This window comes from Carassius auratus, chromosome 10 (genome assembly GCF_003368295.1).
Source record: "Carassius auratus strain Wakin chromosome 10, ASM336829v1, whole genome shotgun sequence".
NCBI lineage: Eukaryota > Metazoa > Chordata > Actinopteri > Cypriniformes > Cyprinidae > Carassius > Carassius auratus.
Genome location: NC_039252.1, coordinates 17,170,444 through 17,190,570, shown reverse-complemented (window position 1 = coordinate 17,190,570; position 20,127 = coordinate 17,170,444). Strand labels below are relative to the sequence as shown.

At 44.2% G+C, this 20,127-nt stretch overlaps 1 protein-coding gene across 1 annotated transcript; it reads right to left on the bottom strand.

The window, feature by feature from the left end:
* Positions 1-15,670: 15,670 nt before the first annotated feature.
* On the bottom strand, positions 15,671-20,127 carry LOC113110082 (leucine-rich repeat-containing protein 32-like). The gene is made up of 3 exons (XM_026274089.1): positions 19,980-20,127; positions 19,047-19,137; positions 15,671-17,617 (listed from the first exon to the last, which is right to left on the bottom strand). The coding sequence occupies exons 2-3, from the start codon at positions 19,131-19,133 to the stop codon at positions 15,686-15,688; spliced, it is 2,019 nt and encodes a 672-aa protein (XP_026129874.1). The 5' UTR covers positions 19,134-19,137; positions 19,980-20,127; the 3' UTR covers positions 15,671-15,685.

The following is a 20,127-nucleotide window of genomic DNA, read 5'->3' as shown; positions in this document are numbered from 1 at the left end:
GATAAAGCAACCAGTGTGCACTAACTTTCATTATAGTTTGAGTCGACACAGTGTGTCAGAAACTGATATTCAGTTCACTCAAGTCAAGTCACATTTATTAGTAAAGCACTTTATACACTGCATAATGTTAAGACACAAACTCAGAATTTTGATATATCAATTTAGAATATTATATAATTATTAATGATATAAACTATATAATTATGAGATGTAAATATAAATTCAGAATTGAGAAAAGTCAAAATTGCAAGATATAAACTCAGAATGATCCGATATAGATTCAGGCACAGTGGTTCAGGCACAGGTTGTCTACAAACCGGAAGGTTGCTGGTTCAATCCCCGGCTCCACCTGACCAAGTGTCGAGGTGTCCTTGAGGAAGACACCTAACCCCAGCTGCTCCTGACGAGCTGGATGGAGTCTTGACTGGCTGACGCCGCAGTCGGTGTGTGTGTGAATGTGTGTGTAAATGGGTGAATGTGAGGCAACTTGTAAAGCGCTTTGGATAGCCATGTGGTCTGTTGAAAGGGCTATATAAATGCAGTCCATTTACCATTTATGAAATATAAATTCAAAATTGAGATATACATCTATAATTATGAGATAAACTCAGAATTGACAGTACAAATTCGTTAGAGGAAAAAAGAGAGCGATATTAACTCTTAAATTGCTTGTTTTTATTCAGTGGGAGAAATAAGCTTCCATAGACTGTTTCACAATGATAAACAAAAAATAACATTGTCAATGTTGCTAAATTCAATAATTAGAAAACAAACTCAAATTCTGCTCTAAAGCAGCTCTAGAGAATACAACAGTGACATTAAACAGATAAATTCATTTTAGATTTTGTCCTTATCTTTGTCATGGTAGATATTGTGCTGGAGCAAAGGAGCAAGGAAACATATGAGAATTAATGAAGAGCATTACATCCAAACAAAGACACAACAGGAGCCCTCTCTGGGCTGGATGTGGGAACAGGAGTCCTCTCTGGGCTTTACTTGGGAACAGGAGTCCTCTCTGGGCTTTACTTGGGAACAGGAGCCCTCTCTGGGCTGGATGTGGGAACAGGGGCCCTCTCTGGGTCGGATGTGGGAACAGGAGTCCTCTCTGGGCTTTACTTGGGAACAGGAGCCCTCTCTGGGCTGGATGTGGGAACAGGAGTCCTCTCTGGGCTGGATGTGGGAACAGGAGCCCTCTCTGGGTCGGATGTGGGAACAGGAGTCCTCTCTGGGCTTTACTTGGGAACAGGAGCCCTCTCTGGGCCGGATGTGGGAACAGGAGCCCTCTCTGGGCTGGATGTGGGAACAGGAGTCCTCTCTGGGCTGGATGTGGGAACAGGAGTCCTCTCTGGGCTTTACTTGGGAACAGGAGCCCTCTCTGGGCTGGATGTGGGAACAGGAGTCCTCTCTGGGCTTTACTTGGGAACAGGAGTCCTCTCTGGGCCGGATGTGGGAACAGGAGTCCTCTCTGGGCTGGATGTGGGAACAGGAGCCCTCTCTGGGCCGGATGTGGGAACAGGAGTCGTCTCTGGGCTTTACTTGGGAACAGGAGCCCTCTCTGGGCCGGATGTGGGAACAGGAGTCATCTCTGGGCCGGATGTGGGAACAGGAGTCCTCTCTGGGCTGGATGTGGGAACAGGAGTCCTCTCTGGGCTGGATGTGGGAACAGGAGTCATCTCTGGGCCGGATGTGGGAACAGGAGTCCTCTCTGGGCTTTACTTGGGAACAGGAGTCCTCTCTGGGCCGGATGTGGGAACAGGAGTCCTCTCTGGGCTGGATGTGGGAACAGGAGCCCTCTCTGGGTCGGATGTGGGAACAGGAGTCCTCTCTGGGCTTTACTTGGGAACAGGAGACCTCTCTGGGCTGGATGTGGGAACAGGAGTCCTCTCTGGGCTGCATGTGGGAACAGGAGTCCTCTCTGGGTCGGATGTGGGAACAGGAGTCCTCTCTGGGCTTTACTTGGGAACAGGAGCCCTCTCTGGGCTGGATGTGGGAACAGGAGTCGTCTCTGGGCTTTACTTGGGAACAGGAGCCCTTTCTGGGCCGGATGTGGGAACAGGAGTCCTCTCTGGGCTGGATGTGGGAACAGGAGTCCTCTCTGGGCTGGATGTGGGAATAGGAGTCCTCTCTGGGCTTTACTTGGGAACAGGAGTCCTCTCTGGGCCGGATGTGGGAACAGGAGTCCTCTCTGGGCTGGATGTGGGAACAGGAGCCCTCTCTGGGCCGCATGTGGGAACAGGAGTCCTCTCTGGGCTTTACTTGGGAACAGGAGCCCTCTCTGGGCCGGATGTGGGAACAGGAGTCCTCTCTGGGCTGGATGTGGGAACAGGAGTCATCTCTGGGCCGGATGTGGGAACAGGAGTCCTCTCTGGGCTGGATGTGGGAACAGGAGTCCTCTCTGGGCTGGATGTGGGAACAGGAGTCATCTCTGGGCCGGATGTGGGAACAGGAGTCCTTTCTGGGCTTTACTTGGGAACAGGAGTCCTCTCTGGGCCGGATGTGGGAACAGGAGTCCTCTCTGGGCTGGATGTGGGAACAGGAGCCTTCTCTGGGCCGGATGTGGGAACAGGAGTCCTCTCTGGGCTTTACTTGGGAACAGGAGCCCTCTCTGGGCCGGATGTGGGAACAGGAGTCCTCTCTGGGCTGGATGTGGGAAAAGGAGTCCTCTCTGGGTCGGATGTGGGAACAGGAGTCCTCTCTGGGCTTTACTTGGGAACAGGAGCCCTCTCTGGGCTGGATGTGGGAACAGGAGCCCTTTCTGGGTCGGATGTGGGAACAGGAGTCCTCTCTGGGCTTTACTTGGGAACAGGAGCCCTCTCTGGGCTGGATGTGGGAACAGGAGTCCTCTCTGAGCCGGATGTGGGAACAGGAGTCCTCTCTGGGCTGGATGTGGGAACAGGAGTCCTCTCTGGGCTTTACTTGGGAACAGGAGTCCTCTCTGGGCTGGATGTGGGAACAGGAGTCCTCTCTGGGCTGGATGTGGGAACAGGAGTCCTCTCTGGGCTTTACTTGGGAACAGGAGCCCTCTCTGGGCTGGATGTGGGAACAGGAGCCCTCTCTGGGCCGGATGTGGGAACAGGAGTCCTCTCTGGGCTTTACTTGGGAACAGGAGCCCTCTCTGGGCCGGATGTGGGAACAGGAGTCCTCTCTGGGCTGGATGTGGGAACAGGAGTCATCTCTGGGCCGGATGTGGGAACAGGAGTCCTCTCTGGGCTGGATGTGGGAACAGGAGTCCTCTCTGGGCTGGATGTGGGAACAGGAGTCATCTCTGGGCCGGAGGGTGGGAACAGGAGTCATCTCTGGGCTTTACTTGGGAACAGGAGTCCTCTCTGGACCGGATGTGGAAACAGGAGTCCTCTCTGGGCTGGATGTGGGAACAGGAGTCCTCTCTGGGCTTTACTTGGGAACAGGAGTCCGTTCTTGGCCGGATGTGGGAACAGGAGTCCTCTCTGTGTCGGATGTGAGAACAGGAGTCCTCTCTGGGCTTTACTTGGGAACAGGAGTCCTCTCTGGGTCGGATGTGGGAACTGGAGTCCTCTCTGGGTTTACTTGGTAACAGGAGTCCTCTCTGGGCCGGATGTGGGAACAGGAGTCCTCTCTGGGCTTTACTTGGGAACAGGAGTCCCCTCTGGGCCGGATGTGGGAACAGGAGTCCTCTCTGGGTTTACTTGGTAACAGGAGTCCTCTCTGGGCCGGATGTGGGAACAGGAGTCCTCTCTGGGCTTTACTTGGGAACAGGAGCCCTCTCTGGGCTGGATGTGGGAACAGGAGCCCTCTCTGGGTCGGATGTGGGAACAAGAGTCCTCTCTGGGCTTTACTTGGGAACAGGAGCCCTCTCTGGGCTGGATGTGGGAACAGGAGTCCTCTCTGAGCCGGATGTGGGAACAGGAGTCCTCTCTGGGCTGGATGTGGGAACAGGAGTCCTCTCTGGGCTTTACTTGGGAACAGGAGTCCTCTCTGGGCTGGATGTGGGAACAGGAGTCCTCTCTGGGCTGGATGTGGGAACAGGAGTCCTCTCTGGGCTTTACTTGGGAACAGGAGCCCTCTCTGGGCTGGATGTGGGAACAGGAGCCCTCTCTGGGCCGGATGTGGGAACAGGAGTCCTCTCTGGGCTTTACTTGGGAACAGGAGCCCTCTCTGGGCCGGATGTGGGAACAGGAGTCCTCTCTGGGCTGGATGTGGGAACAGGAGTCATCTCTGGGCCGGATGTGGGAACAGGAGTCATCTCTGGGCTTTACTTGGGAACAGGAGTCCTCTCTGGACCGGATGTGGAAACAGGAGTCATCTCTGGGCTGGATGTGGGAACAGGAGTCCTCTCTGGGCTTTACTTGGGAACAGGAGTCCGTTCTTGGCCGGATGTGGGAACAGGAGTCCTCTCTGTGTCGGATGTGGGAACAGGAGTCCTCTCTGGGCTTTACTTGGGAACAGTAGTCCTCTCTGGGTCGGATGTGGGAACAGGAGTCCTCTCTGGGTTTACTTGGTAACAGGAGTCCTCTCTGGGCCGGATGTGGGAACAGGAGTCCTCTCTGGGCTTTACTTGGGAACAGGAGTCCCCTCTGGGCCGGATGTGGGAACAGGAGTCCTCTCTGGGTTTACTTGGTAACAGGAGTCCTCTCTGGGCCGGATGTGGGAACAGGAGTCCTCTCTGGGCTTTACTTGGTAACAGGAGTCCCCTCTGGGCCGGATGTGGGAACAGGAGTCCTCTCTGGGCTTTACTTGGGAACAGGAGTCCTCTCTGGGTTTACTTGGGAACAGGAGTCCTCTCTGTGTCGGATGTGGGAACAGGAGTCCTCTCTGGGCCGGATGTGGAAACAGGAGTCCTCTCTGGGCTTTATTTGGGAACAGGAGCCCTCTCTGGGCCGGATGTGGGAACAGGAGTCCTCTCTGGGCTTTACTTGGGAACAGGAGTCCTTTCTGGGCCGGATGTGGGAACAGGAGTCCTCTCTGGGCTGGATGTGGGAACAGGAGTCCTCTCTGGGCCGGATGTGGGAACAGGAGTCCTCTCTGGACTAGACGTGGGGACACGAGCCCTCGCTGGGCTTTACTTGGGAACAGGAGCTATCTTTTTTTCTTTTTTTTTATTTGAAAAGGGACAAGTATGTCACATAAACACATGTTACATACTACAACATTTTAGCCGAAGCTAACTCTCAGGTCCTGAAATGGGAATAGGAGCCCTCTCTGGACTGGAAGTGGGAACAGGAGCCCTCTTAGGTCTTAAATTGGGAACAGGAGTGAATTAGGTGTGATGTTATCCAAAGCATAAGGCAAGCCCACAGAATTCCCGGGCAAACTTATCAAAGGGGCAGATCCTTATGGGATGGGGCCGCAAATCTTGCGGTGGTTTCCTTCATCACCATAAATGAAAAAAAAAAAAAAAACTTTCAAAAACAAAACAAAAATAAAAAACCAGGAGAAGGGGCGCCGCTTACTATTTGCAGGTCAGGTGTCTGTAACGGTAGCTACTGTGTGGGACCGAAGGAGTGAGCAAAACACAAGACAGGAACACAAGGCCAGTCCATGGGAGTGACAATCTGATTGTGTCAGTACGGTCAAATTAGTAATATTACTGAATATTAGGTGTTTTCTAAATGCTGTTTTATAACAAAGTTCGGGAGGAACAGTCGCAGTTCATTAACCTGATTAACACAAGTGGAGACCAATCAGTAATCAACTCATGACAAGGTATAAATGACAGCAGAACCTATCTCTGTTCATTGACCGTTTTCAGCATCCCTCCTCCACCCCATTTCTCCTCACTTATAGATCCATCTACTCTTACCACAACCGGGGGGAGTACTCTGGGTTCGGGCCACTTCCCGAGCTCGGAGCCCTCCACCCGGACAGCACGCCAAATACGCATAAACTTACGGTTAATATACGCAGATGTGAACTCGTGAAACCTCTATTGGAGACAACTTTGAGTGTGTGTGTGTGTGTATTTCAGATTTCTAGAATAACCAGAATGGCAAAGGCTCAGCCAATGATCACCTCCAGGATGATCAAAGACAGTCTGGAGTTACCTGTAAGTACTGTGACAGTTAGAAGACGTCTGTGTGAAGCTAATCTATTTTCAAGAATCCCCCGCAAAAGTCCCTCTGTTAAAAAAAAGGCATGTGCAGAAGAGGTTACAATTTGCCAAAGAACACATCAACTGGCCTAAAGAGAAATGGAGGAACATTTTGTGGACTGATGAGAGTAAAATTGTTCTTTTTGGGTCCAAGGGCCACAGGCAGTTTGTGAGACGACCCCCAAACTCTGAATTCAAGCCACAGTACACCGTGAAGACAGTGAAGCATGGAGGTGCAAGCATCATGATATGGGCATGTTTCTCCTACTATGGTGTTGGGCCTATTTATCGCATACCAGGGATCATGGATCAGTTTGCATATGTTAAAATACTTGAAGAGGTCATGTTGCCCTATGCTGAAGAGGACATGCCCTTGAAATGGTTGTTTCAACAAGACAATGACCCAAAACACACTAGTAAACGGGCAAAGTCTTGGTTCCAAACCAACAAAATTAATGTTATGGAGTGGCCAGCCCAATCTCCAGACCTTAATCCAATTGAGAACTTTTGGGGTGATATCAAACTTGGGAACAGGAGTGAATTAGGTGTGATGTTATCCAAAGCATAAGGCAAGCCCACAGAATTCCCGGGCAAACTTATCAAAGGGGCAGATCCTTATGGGATGGGGCTGCAAATCTTGCGGTGGTTTCCTTCATCACCATAAATGAAAAAACGAAAAAAACTTTCAAAAAACAAAACAAAAATAAAAAACCAGGAGAAGGGGCGCCGCTTACTATTTGCAGGTCAGGTGTCTGTAACGGTAGCTACTGTGTGGGACTGAAGGAGTGAGCAAAACACAAGACAGGAACACAAGGCCAGTCCATGGGAGTGACAATCTGATTGTGTCAGTACTGTCAAATTAGTAATATTACTGAATATTAGGTGTTTTCTAAACCTCTATTGGAGACAACTTTGAGTGTGTGTGTGTGTGTGGTGTATTTCAGAGTTCATATGGACCTATTATGTGTAATCTATTGGTTGTGACCCAGATGTTCCTGTATGAAATTGAGCTCCAACTGACATCAAAAACGGAGGTACTTTCCGAAACACATCTGAGGTTTGGTGCATTAAACCCACATGAATGGCTCAATCACCCTCATCAGTATACAAACTGTTTTTGAATGAAATATGTTTGCGCAGGAATAGATCAGAATGAATGGTATCCAATCCATTCCCACAAATCTCAGCTTCTCAAAAACACTTGACAACTGAAAACAAACACAAACAGCAATAAAAAGCCTGTGTGAAACGGCGGCAGTGGATGGGTGTTCAGTAAGCTGAGTGCAGCTCTTTGCTCATGTTTACAGAATTCTAGTTTCAGGGCTGCAGGGTGAAGCAGAATCACAAAGGAGTGAAATCCTAGAAAAAGCTGCTGTGAGGAGCGTCTCTGATGCGCTTGTGTGTGAAGCGTTTTAGTTGGCCTCTGGGTGTCTATGAAAGATTTGCTGAACTCTCGCTCTTTTCATTCTGCTTTAATCATCTGGCTCAGTTATCTGCTCATGACAAAGCAGCAGAGAACCATGAGATCTGGCAGATTCCACATTTACACTGAAAAACATTATTCTCTTACTTAGCATTTTTGTCTTGTTTTCTAGTATAAATGTGTAAACATTCTTGAATCAAGATCCATTTACTTGACAAGTATAATGATTTAAGATATTAAGTCTGAAATATACAATATCTGCCAATGGGGTAGGAAAAATAATATTAGTTCAAAGGCTAAATTAGATTATTTTTCTTGCACTATTGGCACATTGTTTGTGTGTGTGTGTGTGTGGGGGGGGGTTCCAGACAGTGATCAGGATGGGTCCGGCGGACAAACAAAAACAAGTGGAATGATTTGTTCAGATCTTGTGAGATCGGCTGTGTCTGATTAGTTTCCATCTGCTGCTCATTTCACTCAGAATTCCTTTGATTTAAATTCAACACAGAAGAAATGCTGTTGGTAATGCTAATCTTATCATGTTCTGTGTGCTTGTCCTAAATACTCAAAAGTGAGTTAAACATGACAAAACCTCCCAAAAACCTACTTTTCAGGTTGATATCACTTGAAAAATAAAAAGGTTAAAAAGAAAGAAAGAAAGAAAATATATGTTTTTAATTGTTTTCATTTCAAGAAATTATGTTTGTCTTGATTGTGATGTTTGTCTTGTTTTTTCCAATACAAATATCTAAGTTCTTCAAGATACACTTACTGGAAAACCAAAGTGATTAAGAATATTTCCTATTTCTGCTAATGTGGTCAGAAATATAATCCTGTTTTCATCTGTATCAAGTTTATTTCTCTGACCAGTATTTGATATCTTCTATCATTTTGTTCCTCCGGTAAAGGTGTGTTGATTTAAGGATGTTTAGATATTTGTACAGGAAAACAAGACAAAAATTCTAAGTAAGCGAAACCAGGTGAGAAAATGTCTACAGAGATTGTGGCAGTGCTAAGCGCACATTTTTCAACTATGCTGTTGGTGATAGCAGAAAGATTTCTGTTTCACAAGAGAAATCAGGAAGAGGGGAAAACTGTAATTATATTTGTTGCTGCACTGAATAAACATTCCGGACACTGTGAATTCAGTTCAGTGATGAAAGTAATCGTACATTGCAGAAAGCCACTGAAATAAGTGTAAGCTTGGAACCCACTGCTAAGGAAGCACAGCAATTCAGTAATGCAGATAAATTGTCTGCTGACATGAACACATTCTAGAAGTCCCCTGGTAAAGCATCCAAAAATGCAACATGTTATGAGTTTTGGTATAAAGAATTGGTGTACCGTAGTTGTGGGGAAAAAAAGACCACATATAATGTGCTTGCAGAGGAAAACAAAAGACTGCAAAACAAAAATTCAATCAAATGCCTGGAACTTCAAAGAAAAAGAAGAATGTGTATACAATGCAAACAACTTGCAAAGAGTACACAGACAACACTGACTTCTCTTTGGAGGAAGTTAAGTTCCTCTAAAAAATTTGGCCATTGAAGGAGACTCCAAATACTATTTGGTGACAATTTGAAGTCAAGCAGCCTCGGAAGAGGTGAGTTTTCAGCTGTCGCTTGAAAATTGTCAGGGATCCAACATTCCGGATAGGAGTGGGAAGATCATTCCACCAGCCAGGAATGGTGAACGAGAATGTTCTGGAAAGAGATTCTGAGCCTCTCTGTGATGGTACCACGAGGCATAGCTTACTAGCGGATCTCAGACTACTGGAGGAGATGTAGATTTACATGTTACCCTTGGGAGATATCATCAGGAAACATGGTGTTAGCTTTCACTGTCATGCTGATAAAACTCAGCTCTATATTTCTTCGCGGCCCGGTGAAACACCCCAATTTGAAAAACTAATGGAATAAGTGGAATATCAAAATCAACTACGGGTGGCAGATCCTTTTCCTATTTGGCGCCTAAACTCTGGAATAACCTACCTAACATTGTTCGGGAGGCAGACACACTCTTGCAGTTTAAATCTAGATTAAAGACCCAGCTCTTTAACCTGGCATACACATAACATACTAATATGCTTTTAATATCCAAATCAGTTAAAGGATTTTTAGGCTGCATTAATTAGGTAAACCGGAACCGGAAACACTTCACATAACACCGTACTTTCTACATCATTAGAAGAATGGCATCTACGCTAATATTTGTCTGTTTCTCTCTTGTTCCGAGGTCACCGTGGCCACCAGATCCAGTCTGTATCCAGATCAGAGGGTCACTGCAGTCACCCGGATCCAGTACGTATCCAGACCAGATGGTGGATCAGCACCTAGAAAGGACCTCTACTGCCCTGAAAGACAGCGGAGACCAGGACAACTAGAGCCCAGATACAGATCCCCTGTAAAGACCTTGTCTCAGAGGAGCACCAGGACAAGACCACAGGAAACAGATGATTCTTCTGCACAATCTGACTTTGCTGCAGTCTGGAATTGAACTACTGGTTTCGTCTGGTCAGAGGAGAACTGCCCCCCAACTGAGCCTGGTTTCTCCCAAGGTTTTTTTCTCCATTCTGTCACCGATGGAGTTTCGGTTCCTTGCCGCTGTCGCCTCTGGCTTGCTTAGTTGGGGTCACTTCATCTACAGCGATATCGTTGACTTGATTGCAAATAAATGCACAGAATAAATGCACAGACACTATTTAAACTGAACAGAGATGACATCACTGAATTCAATGATGAACTGCCTTTAACTATCATTTTGCATTATTGAGACACTGTTTTCCAAATGAATGTTGTTCAGTGCTTTGACGCAATGTATTTTGTTTAAAGCACTATATAAATAAAGGTGACTTGACATGCATAGATTCGTAGAAGTGAGTGGACGTAGGCCTGAGATCCGTGCAGCTACCGTTGGATCATCTGGTTGAGTTGAAAGATAGAGCTGAGCTGAGAACTGAATTAAATGGTCAGTCTCCAACACTACCGCTATATGTGGTTAAAGGGGACTTTCCAGCTTTACTGAAGAGGACTGTTATGTATGAAGAAAATAATAATTGCTACTTTAATACACAAGTAATGTGTGGAGTCACGTAGCAATGTCGAAGTTATTTGATCTGAAAATGCAAGTGCAATGTGAACATTAAAGATGCAAGTTCATATGTTCTCTGAATTTTTTTTTCTGACTATTCTTTAGTGTCCTCTGTCTCTGACTCTCATCTCGTTTCTGGTAATTTCATGTTCATGTGAAAACAAGAACATCCTACAAATCAGGATTTATAGTTAGTGTATAAATAATGCCACTGCTATTATAAAATCTTCAGCTCGTACAGAAACATCCTGATATAGATAAAAAGAGCAACATATCAGAAGGAATCTTCTCCTTGATCGTCCCAGACCAACTGCTTCATTGTGCCGTGAAAACGTGCAGTAACGATCAAAACAAGGAAAGAAGAGTTGACTCATAACCTCATTTGCATATCAGCATCACATGACCTCATTTGCATATCAGTCGACCAGTCCAGTCACAGTGAGGTCATGAGGAGGAAGTGCTAAGATCGATGCTATTATTCCTGAAACGTTTGATGAATCACTCATGACGAGGCTCTTATTGAAGGAACAGCAGATCAAAACTACACTGGAGCGAACAGAAAACCCTGTCACTCATTCCACACGTCAAGAGACATTTACATCACAAAAAACACCTGTCAGGCGACAAATAGTCGAGAAAAAACGAATTATGACCTCAGAGGGAAAGGAATATTACAAAGCCCTGCATCTCAATAAAAAATTCTGCTAATTTGCAAAGAAACCCCACTCTGAAGATACCGAGCTCCAAAATATAAGAGACAAGTTTCCATTACGTTCACAAGATAAGAATGAATAATCACATTCAAATGTCAAACAGCAGTTAAATGTCAAACATTTCTGCTTTAATAACAGAAGTCTTCAAATATAACATTTAACTTGGAAACTTGGATAAATATGTTAAGATACCGAAAAAAACACAAGTTTATAAATAATTTCCAGAATTTTTAGTAACAAAAGTTAACTAAAATTGTCATCTTAAGTCATGCATAAACACTTACTCTTGAAACAACACATCGTCACTTCTTTTTAAACACAGCAATAATTTTTAACAGTTTTCATCAAATTGTAATTTAAATGTGGATGTTTGGAGGAGAGGAACGAGGAGTTGCTGGAGGGACACAAAATATCTGCCAATGGGGCAAGAAAAATTATTCTTTACATTTTTCTGACCCAACTGGCAGATATTTTTGCTTGTTTTTTTTCTATAGAAAACAAGATTTCATTTCTTAAACCATTTTACTTAAGTAAATACATCTTGAGTAAAGAATGTTTAAATATTTATACTAGAAAACAAGAAAAAAATAATAAAGGAATTTTTTTGCATTCTGTAAAGTGGGTCTGAGACATCGGGATGCAGTCAAACCGTGTGAGAGTTTCCTAAAACAATGACTAAATGCCTATTTTGTCTGCTATTATCCAGAAACCTAAGAGTGATGTCAGTGGAATATCATTCTACAGATGAACAATTTCCTTTTTAGGTTATCAAGGACACTACTTTAGAATTAGTAAAACTTTATTTAGATAGTCTGCTTTGGAGATTTTACAGATTATGAGTAACTTTGTAACTACGTACACTAGAGTATTCATTTGTTTTATGTCTGCTAACTCTCTATTTTGAGGGTCCTCGATTTTATTTTCACATTTTCTGCTTTCAAACTCATTTTAGTTAAAGTTTGAATAATTTTCCTGTGTGGTTTTGTCATTTTTATTAGTTTAAGTTTACATATATACAAACCTGATTTCAAAAAAAGTTGGGACACTATACAAATTGTGAATAAAAACAGAATGCAATGATGTGGAAGTTTCAAATTTCAATATTTTATTCAGAATACAACATAGATGACATCAAATGTTTAAACTGAGAAAATGTATCATTTTGAGGGAAAAATCAGTTGATTTTAAATTTCATGTCATCAACTCATCTCAAAAAAGTTCAAGGCCATGGCCATGTTTACCCCTGTGTGGCATCTCCTCTTCTTTTTATAACAGTCTGCAAACGTCTGGGGACTGAGGAGACAAGTTGCTCAAGTTTAGGAATATGAATGTTGTCCCATTCTTGTCCAATACAAGCTTCTAGTTGCTCTACTGTCTTAGGTCTTCTTTGTCACATCTTCCTCTTTATGATGCACCAAATGTTTTCTACGGGTGAAAGATCTGGACTGCAGGCTGGTCATTTCAGGACCCGGCTCCTTCTTCTACACAGCCGTGATGTTGTAATTGATGCAGTATGTGGTCTGACATTGTCATGTTGGAAAATGCAAGGTCTTCCCTGAAAGAGACGATGTCTGGATGGGAGCATATGTTGTTCTAGAACTTGGATATACCTTTCAGCATTGATGGTGCTCATCTTTCCAGATGTGTAAGCTGCCCATGCCACACACACTCATGCAACCCAATACCATCAGAGATGCAGCTTCTGAACTGAGCGCTGATAACCACTTGGGGTGTCCTTGTCCTCTTTATTCCGGATGACATGGCATCCCAGTTTTCCAAAAAGAACTTCAAATTTTGATTGGTCTGACCACAGAACAGTTTTCCACTTTGCCACAGTCCATTTTAAATGAGCCTTGTCCCAGAGAAAACACCTGCGCTTCTGGATCATGTTTAGATATGGCTTCTTTTTGAACTGGTATAGTTTTAGCTGGTAACGGTGAATGGCTCGGTGGATTGTGTTCACTGACAGTGTTTTCTGGAAGTATTCCTGAGCCCATGTTGTGATTTCCATTACAGTATCATTCCTGTATGTGATGCAGTGCAGTCTAAGAGCTGAAGATCACGAGCATCCAGTATGGTTTTCCGGCCTTGACCCTTACACACAGAGATTGTTCCAGAGTCTCTGCAGTTTTTCTCTGAGAAACTCCTTTCTGATATTGCTCCACTATTTTTCACCGAAGCATTGGGGGAATTGGTGATCCTCTGCCCATCTTGACTTCTGATAGACACTGTCACTCTGAGAGGCTCTTTTTATTCCCAATCATGTTCCCAATTGACCTAATAAGTAGCAAATTGGTCCTCCAGCTGTTCCTATATGTACATTTATCTTTTCTGGCCTCTTATTGTTACCTGTCCCAACTTTTTTGGAATGTGTAGCTTTCATGAAATCCAAAATGAGCCAATATTTGGCATGACATTTCAAAATGTCTCACTTTCAACATTTGATATGTTATCTATATTCTATTGTGAATAAAGTATAAGTCTATGAGATTTGTAAATTATTCCATTCCTTTTTTACTCACAATTTGTACAGTGTCCCAACTTTGTGTGTCTGTGTGTGTGTGTGTGTGTGTGTGTGTGTTACTTGTTTGTTCAAGTAAATGCAAAGTAGAAATTTTATATTGGAAACTAATAAAATAAGTTTTAATAAGTTTAAATACGTTTTTTGTTTTATTGTATATTATTACAGTACATTTCTTTTATATAATTTTAGTTTTTACTAATAACCCTGCACTCAATGGATATAAGTTTACTACAAGTAACTGTGCAAGTGATAAGTTAACTTCTTCCACTAATCCTAACCTAAACATAACCTGAGTCTACTAATACTTCAACAAGAGTTAGTCCACATGTAGTTGCAAAGTTAGTTTTTATTAAATAGTGAACTATGGAAATAAAGTGTAATTTAGGAATAATGTATTTTATGTAGACTTCAGCCTAAAATCTTGATGTGGAGGAACAGTGAACAGACAGCACATAACAGAGACATTTTATTTAGGAAAAACTTCATAAATAGATTTATACATTAATTCATTATACAAACAATGTGGTAATAGTTCCTTCATATAGTGCTGGTGTGTAGTGGCTGCTCATACATGACGTGGGTGTGTGTGTGTGTGTGTGTGTGTGTGTGTGTGTGTGGCTTCTGTGGGTTTTATCGTGTATCTGGAAAGCAGAAGGGGCGTGGCCATGACTCAGACAGACAGGAGGAAGCTGCTGTCATGAGCACGTCAACAGCTGTGAAACAAATCTCTATTAATATCTGCGGTGATGATGTGTGCTTCCCTCAACAGGGATTTCCTGTCTATCTTTATCCGCGCCTGATATAGACTCCAGGGTCAAACTTACTTCAGCTCAAGGCTGGAAATTTCTAAAAAAAGACCTGATTGACCAAACAAACAAACATCGCAGGCGGTGTGTGTTTATATGTGTGTTCGGAGCGGAGCTGAACCGGATCACCAGTCTAACACAGTTCAGTGTCACTGAGAGAGACTGAATGAATAAATCATCATGGCGAATGCAATGTAGAGAGGAAACTGAGCTCAACAACAGGAAAGCGACGCTGAGAGACGCTCTGCTGCAGGTGTTCCATTAAAAACACTTCCTCCAGCCGATGATATTCCTTCTTCTAATGCACAACACACACATCTGTGTCCCTACAGCACAAACACAGTCATAAGGGTTAACTTAGAGATGTATACATCATCTGAACGATGAATAAATAATATTTCCAAGCGATGCATATAACTAAACAAAAATTAGGTTTTGATATATTTACGGTAGGAAATGTACAAAATATCTTCATGGAACATCATCTTTACTTAATATCCTAATGATTTTTAGCTTAATTATATAATTTTAACCCATACAATGTATTGTTGGCTATTTCTACAATTATATCCCAGAGACTTAACACTGCTTTTGTGCTCCAGAGACACGTATTGAAAACACACTCCTACAATCCAGTCTCACTCTACAACTCAGTCTTGCATCTGTATGCAACTTGTTGATGCAGTTTTCACATTATGCATGTACATTTCACAAATCACAATCCATAAAGTGCGTGCATCAGAAAGCGTAGTGTTATTGCAGAAGATCAGCACATGAAACATGTTTCGTTTGGCGAATTGGGATAGTTTGTGCAGTCTTGCTGCATCTGGCTGGTTTCGAATGCAGATGCAACGTCCTGCTTTACCCTCACCAGCGAATATTGCTTGCATTTCTGTTTAAATAGCAAATGTCACAACTGATGTGAATGCAAAAGATGGTGATCAGAATTTGACACTGAACTTGTTCCAGATCCTCCCACGCATCACATACTGAAACCTAGCTGTCATGCATGTGGCACCACAATCAGGTGAGAGCGCTTTGGTTTCTTTTCCTTCTTTTGATTCAAGCATTGATGCCTCTTTTGAACCTGATGCCTCTTTTGAACCTGTGTTTTTTCAAGCGACAGAGTTTCAAGGCGACCACCGACACCAGCATCAGTCCGAGCGCGAGCACCACGATCACGCTGATCCACAACACCTTCCTGTCCACAGACTCGCAGTGCTCCGGCTCCACGGCGCTCACGCTGATCTCCACGCTCTCCGAGTCTCTGGTGTACCAGCAGGTCACGACGGCGATGTCCGGCACGTTCAGTCTGTCCTGCTGGAGCATCGTGAGGAGATACGGGTTTCCACAGCAGCTCAACGGGTTCGAGCCTACGTATAACGTTCTGAGCGATTCCTGCAGAGCGAAGACCGTGTCGGATGTGAGTGTTACCAAACTGTTATTCTGCAGGTTCAAGGACTCCACCGAAGAGTCTCCGCTCCACAGAGAGACCCCCGTGAGCCGGTTCACCGACAGATCCAAACACTTGAGTTTCTGAAAGAAGGTGAAGTCGACGGCGAGGTTTCGGAGCTGGTTTCCTCTCAGAGAAAGATGGGTGAGGGTCGTCTCCAAACCTGAGAGAGACGACGTGCCGACATCCACACCGGGATTCAGGGACAGATCCAGAATAAGCAGCGGGCTTCCGTGAAACGCTCCTGGTGGAACCGATTCGAGACTGTTCTCCGAGAGGTACAGGTAGCTCAGGGTCGGGATAGAGGACAGTCGGATGCAGTCGTGCATGGGACCCTTGAGAGAAGGACAGATGCTGAACAGGTTTTGCTGAAGGTGAAGACTCTGTATGTTGGGAAGCCTTGAGAAGATCCCGGGGTCTAGTGTGCTCAGAGCGTTTCCCTGAAGGTGCAAGACTTCCAACGCAGCCAGAGTGTTTTCCCCGAAGGACAAGTTCTGCAGGTTGTTGTAGCTGATGTCCAAGGTTTTCAGCGAGTTCAGATGACCTTCTAAATCCACACTGAAGCTCTCCAAACAGTTATTGCTGATGTTCAGGCTCTCTAGAGAAGCCACGCTGCTGAAGAACGAGGACGGAATCGATTTGAACTGGTTGTAGCTCAAGTCCAAGTAAAGCAACTTGGGGAAAGCCTGGTGCCTCTGATTAACACAAAGGCAAAGGGGTTTATCGTGATCGGTGGACAGATACCCGCTGGCCTTCAGGTTCTCCAGCTCTTCTAGCGGACCGGAGCAGTTCACGCTTCTCAAGAGGTTTCTGGACAGGTCCAGGTACACGAGTTTGTTCCTCTCGGGAAGCACGGGGAAATACAGGATTTTATTTTCCCTCAGGTCCAGATACTGAAGCTCGAACTCTAGATCCGAATCAACGGTCTGAAAGCTGTTCAGGCTGTTTTTGCTCAAGTTGAGAGTTTTGAGCTGAACGAGGTTGAAGTCTGTGATGCACGAGATGGAGTTCACCGACAGATCGAGCTCTGAGAGCCCCGTCAGCGACTCGAAAGCACCTTCCTCGATTTCTATGATGACGTTATTGTGCAGGTCGATGTTTCTTAAAGCCTGAGATCCGTTGAATGTGTGCCTGCTGATTTTAGTAATGCTGTTCCCGTCTAAAGAGAGGTTGGTGAGGACCGGGGCGTCGCTCAGGAAGTAGTCGCTCATATCCGTGAACAGACCGTTTCCGGACAGATCCAGATGCCGGACTGATCTGAGCGGCCCGACGTGTGTTTTCAGAGCCGCGTACAGGTCCAGGGAGTTTCCCGATAGATCCAGCACCTCCAGACGACTGGTGTCTTGGAACAGCCCCGGCTGGATGAACTGGATCTTGTTGGCGTGGAGGTTCAGATGCTGGACGGTGGAGAGATCGGGAAGATCCCGGTCCGTGAGGTTCTGCAGGAGGTTTCGAGACAGATCGAGGAGGTGGATAGAGGACGGCAGTCGCACCGGGATCCGTCTGAGGTTCAGACCGCTGCAGTCGACATCCTCCTGGACCTTAAACCAACAACAAAGAGTGCTATTAGCCAACACAAGTGATTCTGGATTACACTCCCAGGCAAATGCTGAACAGTAAGATCTGTTAAGTCTCTTCTGTTTTTCAAGCCTGCATTTATTTGATCTAAGATATAGTAAAATTTTGAAACATTTTTACTATGTAAAATACTTGTTTTCTATTTTAATATAATAAAATTGCAATTTATTCCTGTGATTTCAGAGCAGAATTTTTCAGCATCATTCCTCCAGTCTTCAGTGTCACGTGATCTTCAGAAATCAGAATAATATGATGATTTACTGCTCAAAATATTTATTATTATGTTTAATGTTTCTTCACCAGTGAATCATCATATTATTCTGATTTCTGAAGATCATGTGACACTGAAGACTGGAGGAATGATGCTGAAAATACAGCGGAGCATCACAGAAATAAATTACACTTTAACACAGATTCACACAGAAAACAGATGATTTAAATCATAATAATATCTCACAATTTTTACTGCTTCTGCTGTATTTTTGGATCGAATAAATGCCGGCTTGGTGAGCATTAAGATTAAAAATCTCACTGTTCAGACAGTGTTGACTGCTAGTGTACACTCATGACATCACACAGCTGTTTCCTGGAAGATTTCAACACCGTCTTCAGTGTGACGTATGATTTAAAGCAGCTCTTGGCTTACACTATCTGCGCTCCATCTACACTTTATTTATGCTCTCTAGATAACTGCGGCTAAGGTACAGTGTTTCAGGATTTTCCCTCATCTCTGGGACTGACCCTTCGTTTCCGCCAGGGTTCGGCGAGAGGATGGAGATGTTATGAAGCGCTGATGTCTTTCACCGTACACACACTTCCTCTGTCCTCATTAGACAGTGTCCAAACACACGGTCAGAGGAGACACAGTCATCCGGCTCTGATCAGACTCTGTGGTTTAGTCTGAGACTCGTAAAGATGTTTCTGCCTAATATGGTTCTCTAGATGTGGGACCATTTGGTCTTTGCTAAAGTAAAGTTTAAGTGTGATTGAATTGAATTGATACTGAAGACTTTCACAGAGACACAAGCGAGTCAATGGTCGACTTACAGCAGGAATATAGAGATATACAATCAATGTGGAGCAACACAGAAAGATGTTTTGTTTTGATAACAAGTCTCAGCATCTGAAATAACACTTTTGAGCAAAAGTCTCCATTTACTCTGTTTAATGTCATTGGTAAAAGAGGTCTCACCTGTGGTTTTTAGTCCCTACAGCTTGACCATTTAATGGCCACCGAAGACATTCAATCCAAGCGATTGAAATACAAAGACTTGAAGTATTTTCTACCTGATTAGAACTAAAAGTGTTTGGCTTCTAAGCAAGGAATTGCACATAATCATCAGTCATTACAGCAACTCAGACAGATGCACTGAGGTCTGATTCAGGACTCACCACGTGACAGGTTAAAGGCTGTGCTGGACGTCTGTACGGAGAGACCTGGTGGACCACGAGCATCAGGATCCAGAGACGCGTCCCCATGATGCTGCAGACACACAGAAGAGCGAGCGAGTGAATGAACGAGGAGGAATGACACGCACATGACATCACTCCGCAGGCGCTCACGTCACAGCTTCTGTTTTTAACCCCAGTGATGTCTGCTGAAGTGGAACATTGACTCTTTCTCGATGTCAACAGATGTGTCACTCCTGTCTGGGTCTGGTTTCTTGTGTTTGATATTTGACATGAACAGAAACGCCCACACGTGACGAGCACAGCACAAATACGAAAGGTTAATCTCCATTTCCACATTATGTGTTAAATATATATCAGAGGGTGATGTTTCAGCAGAAATTAACCCTCTGATCTCCAGGCATTACTCATCGTGTGCCAATCAAAGGAAACCCTCAAACCGCACACTGCAAAAAAAAATGATTCTGTTTTTTGATACTTTGATTGACTATCGCAAACATTCTTCTACATTCACTTGACAAGTCAAATGTGTTCTAAAAATCTAAATCTTGTTAGTTTTTTCTTAAAACAAGCAAAAATATCTGCCAGTGGAGTAAGAAAAATCATCTTAATCCAAAGGCTAAACAAGATTATTTTTCCTGCCCCACTGGCGGATGTTTTTCTTGTTTAAAAAAAAAACAAAAACACAATTTTTATACATTTTTACAGAAAAAACATAATAATATCTCTATTAATTTTACTTGTACAACAAAGTAATCTCGATTCAAGAACATTAAGATATTTATACTAGAAAACAAGACTAAAACACTAAGTAAGATAGTCCTATTTTGTGGTGCATATCAGAAAAGCAGTCATCTGAAACACGAGAGTGTTGTGTGTGTGAGGTGTGTGTGAGGTGTGTGTGAGGTGTATCACCTCAGTAGTGTGTTCCTCCGCTGCTGTTCACACTCATGCTGCTCTCCTCCGTCTCTGGTGCGCTCCGCTACACATCCTGACAATATCCTGCAAATACTCTTGTTTTTTCCTTCTGCGCTCAAGCCTTGTGTGGGATCGGATCTCTCTC